Source organism: Zootermopsis nevadensis, unplaced genomic scaffold (assembly GCF_977971745.1).
Source record: "Zootermopsis nevadensis isolate Lab colony 2312 unplaced genomic scaffold, Znev_1.0 Znev_ptg000020l, whole genome shotgun sequence".
Classification (NCBI taxonomy): Eukaryota; Metazoa; Arthropoda; class Insecta; order Blattodea; family Termopsidae; genus Zootermopsis; species Zootermopsis nevadensis.
The window spans coordinates 7,346,921-7,360,585 of record NW_028259152.1 but is presented as its reverse complement, the minus strand read 5'-3'; the positions used below and the strand labels follow the sequence as shown (position 1 = coordinate 7,360,585).

Genomic DNA, 13,665 nt, shown 5'->3' with positions numbered 1-13,665 from the left:
ATTTCTGAAATGGTTACCTAATTTTCATGTAAGTAAAGTAAAGTAAAGTTTGTCCCACTATACGCCATGTAGGCGCTTGGGGGGAGTGGAGGTATAGCTCCTCTCTTCCTTGACCCCGGCACTAGATGGGGGTGAGTGGTCAGCATCACGCCCCGGCCGGCTTTACCCCCGGGAAAGGACCCCGGTACCCATTGTAGAGGAGGCTGGGTGGGCCCCAGAGCCGGTCTGGACACAGAGGCTAGAGGAAAAATCCTCTGCCCCCGTCGGGGATCGAACCCCGGTCGTCCAGCCCGTAGCTAGTCACTATACTGACTGAGCTATCCCGGCTCATACCTAATTTTCATGTTTTGCATCAAAGTCGCTTACCATTCAACCATCAGTTTGTTTGCTGCTTTATGTTTTATTTTTGGGTTTATGTTTTTCTCAGTGGATTTGCTGTCATTGCTGCAGTGGAAGGAGCATCCAGAAATGATTCAAGAAGCATTGAATCGTGTGCTACGTCTTAATGGAGAAGAATTGGTTAAGTTTCTGCAGGATGTGTTGGATGCTCTGTTCTCAATGTTCTCTACAGAAGATGGAAACTCCACAACTCACTCAGGACTGGTCTTCCATGTATTAGTAAGTCATTCAGTCAAATGCTGCTGACCCTCTTGTTTTTGTAAAAAGGATGATTTATGTCATGTAATTGAATTCTTTTGATTCCAGTGTCCCAAGACCATACATGTATATAATGTTCTGATAAGTCTTTATCGTTTTTATATTTCCTCTATTTAAATTGTTATAATTGAAACACAGGTCTTGTATTTCCTTTTGTCATCACCTGTATTGCCACCAACTAGTTGCATGTTTCAGTGCGAAGTGTTCCACGAACTAGATACAAAGGATCGATTTAGTCGGCACTAACAAATCCTCTATTGCTACTCTTATATAACTAATAAAGTGGCATGTTTTGTCGATGAAGTCAGGTTTGAGACTAGCTAAAGCAGGGAGCCCAACAGATTAGGCATTTGTCCTCCTTTTACCTGAAGAGGGAAGTAGAACCAACTTCTGTGGCTTCAATAACACCTAGACAGTGGAGTGCTATGTCAACAGTGTTGAGTGTGGTGGTGTTTCTAATGTTTATGTAAGTTGTTTTTGTGCCTAGTTACCTTGCCAAGAAGGTCTATGGGAGATGCAGAGGTAGGCTCATTAAACAAATGCAAGTTGACATTCTCCAGTCACGTTTACCCAAGGGATAGAGTCTGAGTAACCAGCCTTTAGAGAAAAGGCTGTGCAGAGATCTGAGTCATTCAAGAAATTTTGAAGAATTGAAACTTTTCTCTCACTGTTTTTTAACACAAGGTGTCCAGTGTATTGAACTTCCAGCAGAGGATTAGAAGACGTGGCTAAGATGCACAATATAGACTGCAGTATATGTCATTTGATGTTTTACTAAAAGACTTTGAGTGAAGAATGTAAATTTCTGGAAAATTATTTGTATCTAAGAAGGATATTACTGCATGTAATGAGGGACTTCATGGTTTGTAAAAGCCATGTAGTATTGTTTAGGTAGTGAAATATGGAAGATTATGAGGGATTGTTCATACAGCTCAGACTGAGGAGAAAAGAATTTCATAATTTTGTGGGGTAAACCTCTGGAAATCCTTGCCCTTGGAAGACAGGGAACAGTATGGGAGGATAAAATTAAGATGGATTATAGAGAATTTTGGAATGAGGATGGGAGGTAGATTAAAGTATCTCAGAACCTTTTCCAATAGCGGAATTTATTGGCATTGTTTTGCTGCCAGAAGGTTAATTATAGCTCAGGTCTCTACTCCATCTTTTCATTGTGGCTGTTTGTCTTGCAGGTCAGTATTTTCAGTCTCCTGGATGATAGCAAGTTTGAGCATTTCAAGCCTGTCATGGATGCCTACATTAAAGGCCACTTTGCTGCTGCTCTGGTGTATAAGTAAGTTACATACTTGGGCTGTAATTTGATAATCATAACAGATTGTTTCTCTTCGTGTGAAATGTAGTTTTTAAAGTATTGTTCACCTAGATACACTTCACATGCCAGTATTCAAATCTTATTCACAATTTGACATTAGACATGTTCAGTTTTCATGTTTAAAGTTTTCTATTAGTGAAGTTAATGAGTTAACTTTTATTACATTATAGTAGCTTACAATATTTGATACTTAAAAGGAGTTCATTTCCTTGATAACTATTAGATATCTGCATGAGAATGGTTCATTTGTTTCTGTTTGTCTCTCAAAACATTTTTTCTGTTGTTTAAGATTATACAGTTTGTTATCCTCTGTGTACGTAGTTTCATTTTAAAAATCCATTGCCATGAGAGCTATTACATATCTCTATCATATAAAAACCAGTTTCATGTATTTTTGTTTTTTGTGCTCACAGAGGAAATATTTAGATAGGTGAGGACCTAATGAAAACACTCAAATAATGTTTTATGTAGCACATTTGATATCTTTCATTGTACTCTTTTGATTGCATATCTTGAAGGGAAGGAGATGAAGTATGGCAGTGGTAAATAAAAGGAAGAAATGGGAGAGGAATGATAATAGGACAGAGAAATTAAAGGACTGGAAGGGAATACTGGAGAAAGGAGAGTTAGAAGATAAAGATACATGTGAAATTTACAAAAGGAGAAAAGACTGTGAGCAATGGAGATATGAAATAAATCATTCACTGTTGAATTTCAATGGGTTTGCTACACTACTAGTAAAATATTTTATTCTGTGTGATTTGAGGTTTTCATGGCAGTGAGTACAAAGATGGCTGTCTTTTGGGTTGTAGCACCATATAGTCATTGCCCTGATGATCTAGGCAGCAAAGACCTCTGAGACGTTGGTAAACTACCAGACTACACATTGCTACAAGCCAGAAGACAGCCATCTTTATATTTTATTCTCTTGTTCTCTTGAGACACACACACAGTTGTTTGTCACTCTTCTCATGGTTCCATGATAGTCAGATACCTGTGTAAGAATTACATATTTTATAATGTTCTTCCCTAAAGATGTTTTTCCACTGTTCAAAAATATTTTTGCAATTAATCTTTAGTCTACCTGTTTTTATGGTTATGTTTTTACAGTTGATGCATCTTAATACCTAGGATTTGATATGGCCTGAAGGCACAGTGTTGTACTATCACACAGTGTGTTTGATTTTGCTCTGAAGGAAAGTATGTGTGCAAGAATTTGTACTGCACACTTTATTCTGATTAAAGCAAACATGAATGAATAATGTTGATGTTATGGGTTTTGGCACTGTGTTGTCTGATCAGTAGAAGCCAACAGATGCCTTCAGTTGAAGATGGAGACAGTGTGTTTCTCTGAAACTCAGAAAAACATAATAATTTTTGTAATAACTGTGAAAACCTCAAATGTCACATGAATGGATAAGTTCCAAAGAATACTCACTCTGGCTCTGGATGTGGAGTTTGTGTTGACCATGAACATAGTGAGCTTATTTGCTTCCAGAGGGCTGTTGAGCAGTGTGCAGCATTGTGCTGAGTGGGTTAGTTCCACCGACAAGCAGGAGCCAATTCAGAAGTGCTTTCGCTCACTGGAGTATATTTTTAAGTTCATCATCCAGTCTCGGCTCCTATTTTCTCGAGCGACTGGTGGCCAGTATGAAGACAGCTTCAAAAAGGACCTCTATAGTGTGTTTACAGCACTAAACAAAATGTTGGCCACATCTAGTGATGTTATATTGCCAACACAGGTATATTGACATAACAGACTATTTTTATTTTATTTCTTGGTTGATTTAATGACTTTTTATGAGCTATTGTGGCATGTTTTAAGGTTCTGTTGCAGCATGTGTTTGAATTGTCTGGCAGAATTATCCCCCCCCCCCCCCCCCCACACACACACAAATAACAACATGCTTTGCATATCCATTTTCACATTCTTTGTGATGCCCTTTTGTAAACCTTTTGCTACATTGCCAGAACTTTTTAAGTATTCAGACTCATTCCCACATTATGGTTGAGGTATTTGAAAGTTTGTAAGACACAGAAAGCAGACATTATCTCTTATGATTACATTAGGGAAGAAACTGAAAGCATTGTTGATGGATGCAATTGGTTTCTGGTAGCAGCTGGATATATTAAGTTATTAAGTATCATGCAGCATTCTGATAGGCTGAGTCAACACAAACTAGAAAAGGCTGAATAAGTTTTGAAAATTGTAGGATTAGCATTCTTCATGTTTTTACATTTTTATGTATAGTTGTAATAGAAGTATTTTTAATTGTTATGAAGCAGTGTTACTTTTTTCTGTTTCACAGGTTGCCTTGTTACACAGCATAAGTGCTGTGTATGAACAGCTGATTCATGTGTTACCCATCTTGAAGATTACCAAATTGGCAACAGTCATGCTGGAAAGTTTGCCAAGGGAGTTACTGCCCCAGCTGACCCAGGCAAAACTGACAGCCATTCGCAACTTGGTTACAAGTAAACTCTTCACTGATGATGGTGAGTCACATAATTGTTCTGTCTCTGGTATGTATATCTCATAATTAGAAGATAGAGCATAAAGTTACACCTGCATAAATATATGAAAATGTTGAGTCAAATTTCAGAATGTATTTTGGATTTTCCACTATTTCCCACAGTGCTACTTGGTTGGGTTTGGTTTAGATTTATTTAGTTTGGTTTATTATGTTTGAGTAGTTCTTTTATGCTTATGGTGACCCCTACCATATTATTTTAAACTATTTTAAAATAGTCGATGGCACATAAACTCATCTTAAAAACGTTCTAAGTATTGTATAGGAAGAGTAATTTCTTTTATCTATTTACATTTAAATATATTTGATTTTTAAGTTTAATAAGAAAGATTACAGTCATGCACATTAAGGCAGATGGGATGGTGTGCTGTGCTAAAGAAACATGATGGGCATGATATGATGATTGAGTGAATAAATACGGGAAGGGTTTAGTTAAAAGATGCACTATCTTTAATTAACAATTAATATTGTGCATGGCCCACCCAGCTTTTGGAGAAAATGATTCACTTTTATAGACAGGTCAAGTACAGAATGATATTTTACAGGATAGAACACTTTCATAAATCCTTACACAAATTATACAGCCAAGTTTATTGTCACAGAAAGTATGTGAAGTGTTTCATGAAACATGTACTCTGACTGTGCGATTGCACTGGTAGTTGGTCACCACCTTCTTACCACAGAGGCAGCTGGAGTTCAGTCCCAGAGCAGTATATGTGGGATTTATGGTGAACAAAATGGCACTGGGACAGGCTTTTCTCCTTTAGTTCTCTTGTGTTAGTATCATTTCACCGCTGCTTCATATTCACTCTATCATCTGAGGGTTGAACAGTAGTTTCATTAATGGCTGCAGTTCCACAGAGACATTGTCGTAATAATAATAAATCAGTGTACCCAACATTATGTTACAGAGTCTCGTAATCTGCTGCTCTCAACAAGCTGTAAGCATCTTCGTGTCCATTTAGCTCACCGTGATGAGCTGCGCCTGTGCACAGAGATACTTGGTGAAATCCTGAGCTTCCTCTTCAAGCAACGACAGACACAAGAGCAAGGGAAGGTGAGGCAATGTAGAGGTGAATGTGAAGCAAAGTCTGTCATAAGGCTGTCACTCACAGTGCAGGGAAAGTAGGTTAGAAGTGGGTTTTTAAACTTATTTACTACATGACCCATTTTTCACTGACAGAAACATAACCAATTGAGCAAAGTGGTGTTACTAGTTTTTTCTAAAATTATTATTTTCGCTTTGAAAAATATGGCACAATATAATTACTTACTTTAACTTTGCAACTCATGCAAGGCATGCTCACAATCCATAGATTTAAAACCACTCAAATTAGAATATATGCAAGTTTAACAACCCATCAGTTAGATTATATGAAAATTTAACAACCAATCAGTGATCTACATTGGCTTGTTAACCCATGGACTGGGGTGCAGAGAGGAGAAAATGTCATTTCTGTAGGTATTATGTAAGAAATCATTTCATAATTGCCATCTCATTTCACATATGCGTTGTCTGTTGCAGCTCTAGTATATTCAGCATTAATAATAGAGTGTATTGTCACATGGTATATTACTTTAAATGGCATTATATGTACAAAGTCAAATTTTATATTTTTGTTTCTTACCTTGGGGTGTATTGTAGTTACTTGTCTCCTGTTAAAGAAGTTCCAAATTTAATCTTACAAACAAAAGTTTTAACATATTTTATATCTGTTTAATAAGAGACCATTTACATGAATATAGTAGAAAGTTTTTATGTTAGTATGTCAGAAAATTGACAGTGTGCAACAAATGAATCATTTCTGCAGACCTTTAGAAAGTTTGCAATTTAGATGTCATGTTATGTTTCAGGTGAACAACTGCCTGCATCATGATGTGGAGATTCTGTGTCTCACAACATTGGACATGCTCATACAGACTGTCCTCATCATTATAGATCGTTCATCTGCTGTTCTGGTAAGATCTGTAACAATATTAGGTGGAGAATACAAGACCTATGATACTAACTGATACCTAGTACAGTTATAATGCTGAGACATGAACTGTTTCTAGGGCTGTTTGGTGGCATGTTTAATTGGTCTGCTCCAACTGCTAGATGAGTTCCACTATAAACGCTTGTGGGAAGAGCTTGCAGATCGCAAACCCAAGAAAGACTTCCTCCTGCGAGTCTTCTTGGTATTTCGAGATCTGGTGAAACAAGAGGTGTTCCCTCCAGATTGGCTTGTCATAAAAATGGTTGCTAACAACGTCATATTGAATGCTCTGCAGGAACTGGCACAACCTCTCGTCTTTAACTTCTTAGATTCACGATGTCACTTTGACAGTCAGGTACATTATGATCACTAAAATATGTTACTTCCAATTCTGCTTTAGCGCACATTTTTGTAACAAGGTTTTAGTATAATATTTTTATTTTAAAAGAGCAGTAAAACTGTAATCAATTAATTTTATATTTAACTCAAATCATTTCAGAAGTTAGTTTCCTGCTTATGTGACTCAAGACCCTAACCACCTGGGGAACAGGAAACTACTTTTTGTGCAATATGAGATGTTAACGGTTGTACATGGTCTTCGTAAAAGGACTGACTGTTTTAATTTTTAATTTCCTTTCTGAAATAATATCAAGGATCAGAGATGGACATACTGAACACCTGATACTACAGTGCCCGACTTCACTTAACTGTATATAGTTAATGCAATTGTTCATATAAAAGTCATGTTATATATATAATAGTTTGTTCATGATGTTTCTGTAGTTCACTTTTCTCTTGACAGATATCAATAATTCTAATAAGAATAAAATAAGAGGAAATTAATTGAAAAAATATAAAAGGTTATATACTTCTCTAAGCATTATGGCAGCAAGAAAAACAGGTTTTTTTACACATTCAACAGTGTTTCAAAATATAGTATTCTCTTAAGCACTTTTAGACAAGTTGTAATAGTAACACTGAAAATACTAATATATGCCATATAGATTGAATGTTATGTTCATTTAAACACTATGCATATGCATTACAATTTGTGCTGCTTGAAGTTATTGGCTGATGTAAGCTCCAAGTGTGGTACTGTTACATGTAAGAAATGTGTCACAGTTTTGTTTAAATCATGTAAAAATGGACGTGAAATGTTTTCACATTTTTTAGTAACTTTGTAGTAAAGTACAACAAGAAGAGTCCTGTTATTTTTCTGTTACATTCCGTTCATTTGTTATTTGTAAAATGTTTACATTCTCAGATATATATACTATTGTAATTTCAGCTGTGGGGTAACTACTTCAACCTGGCTGTAGCATTCCTGACACAGCCATCCTTGCAGTTGGAGAAATTTAGCGAGGTGAAGCGAGAGAAGATCATTGAAAAATATGGTGACATGAGGGTTCTAATGGGATTCCAGATTCTGTCCATGTGGTCCAACCTTGGTATGTAGCCTCTGGATCTTTTTATATATATATAAAACCTTATTTTGTTTTGACTGCTATAAAGCACAAAGCACACACTAATAAATGAAGGTTGTACTTCTTGTATCAGTGAATGTTTCTGCACATTGGAGTGATAGGTCTTCCTTTTGAACTTCAGTACACAATTGTGTAGGTTCAGATCTTATAGTGTTACTTGAAGAAAAAAAAAACATCACAATATAACTAAGTATATTAGCAATGTATTTTCCCAACATGTTTTGGCCCACCGGTCTTTTCATCAGGGGTATACACACTGAAAGTGATTGATTATATGCTGCATGAACATACAGGTGTCTAATTATGAGAGTACGTCTGCTTCAAGAGTATACTACAAGCTGGAGAAGAACAAGAATAAAAACTTTTGCTAATCAAATGGTGATTTTGTAAGAGGATTGACTAAAATACTACATAGTGTGAACCATTTTAAGTTTCTGTTTGTTTCTTTTTTCAGGTGAACACAAAATCAACTTCATCCCATCAATGGTGGGTCCATTTTTGGAAGTCACGCTGGTTCCAGAGTCTGAGCTTCGTAAGGCCACACTCCACATATTCTTTGACATGATGGAGTGTGAACAGAAGTACCATGGAAATTTCAAGCAAGTTGAATCTGAATTGATAGACAAGCTGGACATCTTGATCAGTGAAAACAAAGGAGATGATGAGTACAGACAACTTTTCAATACCATGTGAGTTCCTGTGACTGCCTACTCACTTCTGTATAATTAATTTTAAGTTCTTAAGAAATGGACATACTTACATAAGTTTACTTGTAATATTTTTATCTTTTCTTGCAAACCAGGGAACATTTGAGTGCAGTGTGAGTAATCAGTTTTTATATTGGAGTAGCACACTTTCATACTTACTAACAGAACTGAAGTTCTCTCTTTTCTCTCCTCCATCTTTTAGTTTTAACAGGGACTTAAAACTTTCTTATTCATGGCAATAATGCACTCATATCTTTGTCATTCCATTTATCGTATGGCATCAAATGTTTTTTCTTCATTGTTCACACAATTCAGTCTATGATTGCTGTATGCATGCCTGAAGCTTCATGCACACATTTTTTAACCATGTAAAGCCAATGGCAATTGTATGTACTACCTTGTTTTAACAGTCAGCTCTGCACTTTGTCCACAGAGTGTAATTGTTGCTTTCATATGATTCTCAGAGTAAACTGCAATTATTTCCGAAAACTAATTGATTTTTGTAGTGTAGATGTGTTGTTTTTCATTGTGCTATTATTTAGATGAGCTTTGGCTTCAAAGGGTTGGCTAATACTCGCAGATAAAATGCAATCATAGAATTTAAAAAGTTTCTAATGTTAATTGACTTTACCATTTTAGAGTTGTTTGTAGTTCCATTAAAATTAACTTCTGTTTTCAGGCTATTGGACCGTGTCCAATCAGAGGATCCAGCTTGGAAGGAAAGCGGGGCAGCATTTATCAGCTCTGTTACAAGACTGTTAGAGAGACTACTGGACTACCGTAGTGTCATACAGGGTGATGAGAACCGGGACAAACGCATGTCCTGCACCGTTAACTTGCTGGTATATATTGACATGATCATAGTCTGCACTGTCAGTGAACAGATTGAGCCAATCAAGCTGATTCTGTTAGACATACTGTTGTTATACCTCGCCAGTGTTTGCTGACTGTTTTGTTGTTGAATGATTCTGTAGTAATTATTTATTGTTTTTGTTCAAATAATAACTTCTTATATCCATAAAGTATTATTCAGTCACCATTCTGCCCATCTGTGTCTTGGTCTCCTGTATGGTGTCTACTGGTCCAGGATATCACTTGTAGAATATATAAAGAGATTGATTCTGAAAGGTATTGCACTCTCCAAGGTTTGCTAAATGCCTTTGTGAACATTTTCTAATAGTTTCATGTTATATGGTTTGTGCTGAATGAAGATATTATTTGCATGTTATTTCTGTAGCATGGGTATTCAAATCTGATATGCAGTATGTTAAGTCTGTTGGAACAGTGATAAGATTTACTGCTTTTTTCCCCTCAAAAGATATCTCATTGTAATGATTTTATAATGTATTAAATAAGTAATCATGGACAGCCATCAAGGGGTGGTCTCCCCCAGCATGGATGTTTGGCAGGGGGAAAAGGGCTTCTCTCTGTAAAAAGTCAGTATGTTACAAAATGTTACACAGCAGGGCCTCAGACTTTTACCAGTGTAGTTAATGATTTTATCATAATAATTACTAGGAAGTAATCTGAATTGATGTTATAACTGTTGTGATTCCTCTGCAGAAAAGTAAAATTGTCAACTATAGCTTAACAACCTTTCCTTTGCCAGTTATTCAGTGTTTTGTTTAATATGTAGCATCTTTCTTTCAGAACTTTTACAAAAATGAAATAAACCGCAAGGAGATGTATCTGCGCTATATCTACAAGCTACATGACCTCCACCTCCCAGCAGAAAACTATACTGAGGCAGGGTTCACCATGAAACTTTACGCTGATCAGCTGAGCTGGACAGCCCGCACTCTTGTGTCAGACCCACACTATCCAGGACAACAGGAATGGCAGAGGAAGGAGCAGTTGTATCATCAAATCATCAAGTACTTTGATAGTGGCAAGGTGAATGTAAAACCCATTGATGTACTAAGAGAGTACAATATACACAAACTTTTAGTTTTTTCTGGAGCACATGAAATGATATGATGAGATCTGGTACATTACCAGCAGCAAATGCTTTGGTTGGGATAGTAGTCCATGGCTAGGCATTAAATGTAGAGTAGTATAAAGGAAATGTTTAACTGTTTTGCATGGTAGTGGCATAATCATGATGATAACAATAATAATGATGATGATGACAACAACAACAATAACAGCAGTAGATGCAGGAACAGTGATAATGACATTATTGTCATCTTTGTTATTAATGTTAAAATAACTTTGTACTGTGGTATAATGGTTGGAGTGATTTAATAATATTTAATTTCAACACACTGTGATTTATAGACCAGAATTTGCTACTGTATGTCTGTCAGTTAATGCTGTAGTATACATTTTAGTATTAAATTATTTTTGTATCATTATTCAAGATTATGATGGTACAGGTATATTTGCAGCAGGACTGTGTTTATCCTGAAGTCAGTTCTGAGTGAGTTTCCAGTTTTCAAATTAATTGATAGGTGTCTGTCACCATCCAGGGTGTCAGAATGGCTTGAACATTTCTGGAAATGTCAGAAGATTGTTTTTGATGTTGCCAGGACTGTTGTACCTCACATGACTGTCACTGATGTAAATATTTACAATGTCAAGATCTTTTTTTAATAAATTTGTTACATAAATGGGCTGGTAAATGCTTCAGCTTCCTCCTTATAATCTAGACTAAACTTTAGGTCTGCTCAGTGGGTGAATGGGATGTCAGAACTATGAACATGATGAGCAGAATATGAAGGTTTCAGAAATCTTTGCATTGGTTTTACAAAATTTATTCAGTGGTGGGAAAAGTGAAAATTCATAGATCAAGCTGATACAAAACCACTAGCATGTTACAGACAAGAGTAATAAGAAGTGATGTCATTGCTGAGAATTTAATGTCATGTTTTTTCAGTGCTGGGAGAAAGGCATCCCCCTTTGCAAGGAGCTTGCAGAACTTTATGAACGCCGTCTGTTTGACTATGCCAAATTAAGCCAAATACTCCGGACACAGGCCAAGTTCTTTGACAACATCCTGACCCAGTTGAGGCCTGAACCAGAGTACTTTAGAGTTGGATTTTATGGACTCAGCTTTCCACTTTTTGTCAGGGTGAGATGCAGCTTTATGTTTTGTAAGGCCTTTAAAACTGTGTTTTATGTTGTAGTTGGTTTTCTCAGAATGTTCTGTTTTTTCAGAGCTTTCCCTAATGACTATCTAATGACCCACAGAATAAACTGTTTGTGTACCGAGGCCTGGAGTATGAGCGAATTGGTGCATTCACTCAGCGGCTGCAGACAGAGTTTCCATCAGCACAAATCCTTATGAAGAACACGCCACCAGATGACACCATCATCAATTCAGAGGGACAGTGTATCCTTCTTTACTTCAGACAGCACTTTTTATCCATTTATTATTGGCTTGTAGAGCGTATTTTAATACTGCATCATATTCCTTGAATAGCTGATATTTTTTGAGTTGATCAAATGGTTATGTAACATCAATCATCACAAAGCCTATCACTGGACCCTTTTCTCAGCCAATTTATAACCTTGAAATGTGTTTCTATAAGATCCATTTTTATTTTTGCTTTGCATGTGCCGTTGTCTCGCAGGTGATCTTTCCTTTTGAGGTCTTTTGCTGACAAAATCTCATTATCGTTACAGTTATAAAAGACTACATAAGCATAAACTACTATCCCATATTGAAAAGATGTTCTAAGTAAAAACGATAGACTATAGTGACTTTGTATTTTATAATATGAACTTACATTTTGTATTATGAGCCATTTTTATGCTGAATTTAATAACACTGAACTTCTGTTCCATGTAAATCATGTGTTATGAAGAGACCAGTTCACGTCTGAATAAAACTTGCTTGCTTACTTCTTATATAACACCCCAAGTATTACATTCCGTTGAAAGTAATTATGTAGTGTTCAAAATTAAATATGCAGATGAGTGGATGGACATATGTTTGTTTCATATGAAAAGCGCTATGCTTTGTTTTAGATATGGCACCAGGCATGACTGGTGAACATGATAACTCTTGTTGAACAAGATGTCTGGCTCAGAACCACCAGTATTATGTGCTCTAATTAATGTCAGTGTTTCATAATATCAGTATAAATATGCTCTTACCATTAATTGACACTCAAATAATATAACTAACTGCTTACGGCTTTCTGTTATCTTCATGCAAATATTAAATACCAGAAGGTGAGTTTGTTGTGTGATTGAAAAGTATTTTGTCTTGAAATGAAAAAAGGTGAGTGGATGTAGACTCAAGGCAAGAAATGAGTTGTGAATTTCCTTAGATAGATCTTCAGATATCCAGATCTGCAATGTGAAACCGATACCAGAGGATAATCCACTCTTTGTTGAAGCTGGCACAGATATTCCAGAAAAGATTGCAAGCTTCTACCAGGTGAATGATGTCCGAAGGTTCCAGCTGGACCGTCCTGTTCACAAAGGACCTGTTGACAAAGATAATGAGTTCAAGGTGAGTGTTGAAAATAAGGGTGTCTTAGTAAACAGTAGGAAAGTGTAAAAGTTGTTACTGGATATGCATCAGCCATGGCAATTGTCAAGATCTAGAACACGAAACTATCAACTGCGCCTTGCCAAACTATTAAACAGCAGCAAGGACCTTTCTTACCTCAGAGAGAAGTGACTGGAGGATGGAGAATATTTCATACTGAGGAGCTTCACAATTTCTGTGTTGTTGTGGAAAAGAGTGTTGTGTCAGGAATTGGTCAAAATTAGAACATTGCATTGTCATTACTGTGAAGGTCTTGTCATTAAAGCACAATGTCTTCAGTTCAGTGACAGTGAAATACAGAGTTAAGTAATTATTTCATGACCATTGTTTCTTATTCTCCTGAAAAATGTTTAGTTACTTAATCTTCTTTTCTGTAACACCACAGATTTGTGTGCTTTATCAAATTTTTTTAGGATGGTCAAATGAAGGAAAATGAGATGGACAAGGTAAACAGCACACTTGGAGATGAAAAAAGCATCAAA

At 36.4% G+C, this 13,665-nt stretch overlaps 1 protein-coding gene across 5 annotated transcripts in view; it reads left to right on the top strand.

Moving 5' to 3' along the window:
- spg (dedicator of cytokinesis spg) overlaps positions 1-13,665 on the top strand; it is a 115,273-nt gene that overhangs the window by 87,540 nt on the left and 14,068 nt on the right. For 4 of the 5 annotated variants that reach the window (XM_022069436.2, XM_022069439.2, XM_022069438.2 and 1 more), the window contains 15 exons: positions 428-618; positions 1,848-1,948; positions 3,486-3,729; positions 4,297-4,483; positions 5,430-5,575; positions 6,373-6,477; positions 6,574-6,849; positions 7,783-7,942; positions 8,433-8,667; positions 8,781-8,798; positions 9,365-9,527; positions 10,336-10,578; positions 11,561-11,755; positions 11,875-12,016; positions 12,972-13,144. In XM_022069436.2, the coding sequence (XP_021925128.1) occupies positions 428-618; positions 1,848-1,948; positions 3,486-3,729; positions 4,297-4,483; positions 5,430-5,575; positions 6,373-6,477; positions 6,574-6,849; positions 7,783-7,942; positions 8,433-8,667; positions 8,781-8,798; positions 9,365-9,527; positions 10,336-10,578; positions 11,561-11,755; positions 11,875-12,016; positions 12,972-13,144 (2,579 nt within the window). The remainder of the gene's footprint in view (positions 1-427; positions 619-1,847; positions 1,949-3,485; positions 3,730-4,296; positions 4,484-5,429; positions 5,576-6,372; positions 6,478-6,573; positions 6,850-7,782; positions 7,943-8,432; positions 8,668-8,780; positions 8,799-9,364; positions 9,528-10,335; positions 10,579-11,560; positions 11,756-11,874; positions 12,017-12,971; positions 13,145-13,665) is intronic. The other variant, XM_022069437.2, reaches the window with a different exon arrangement.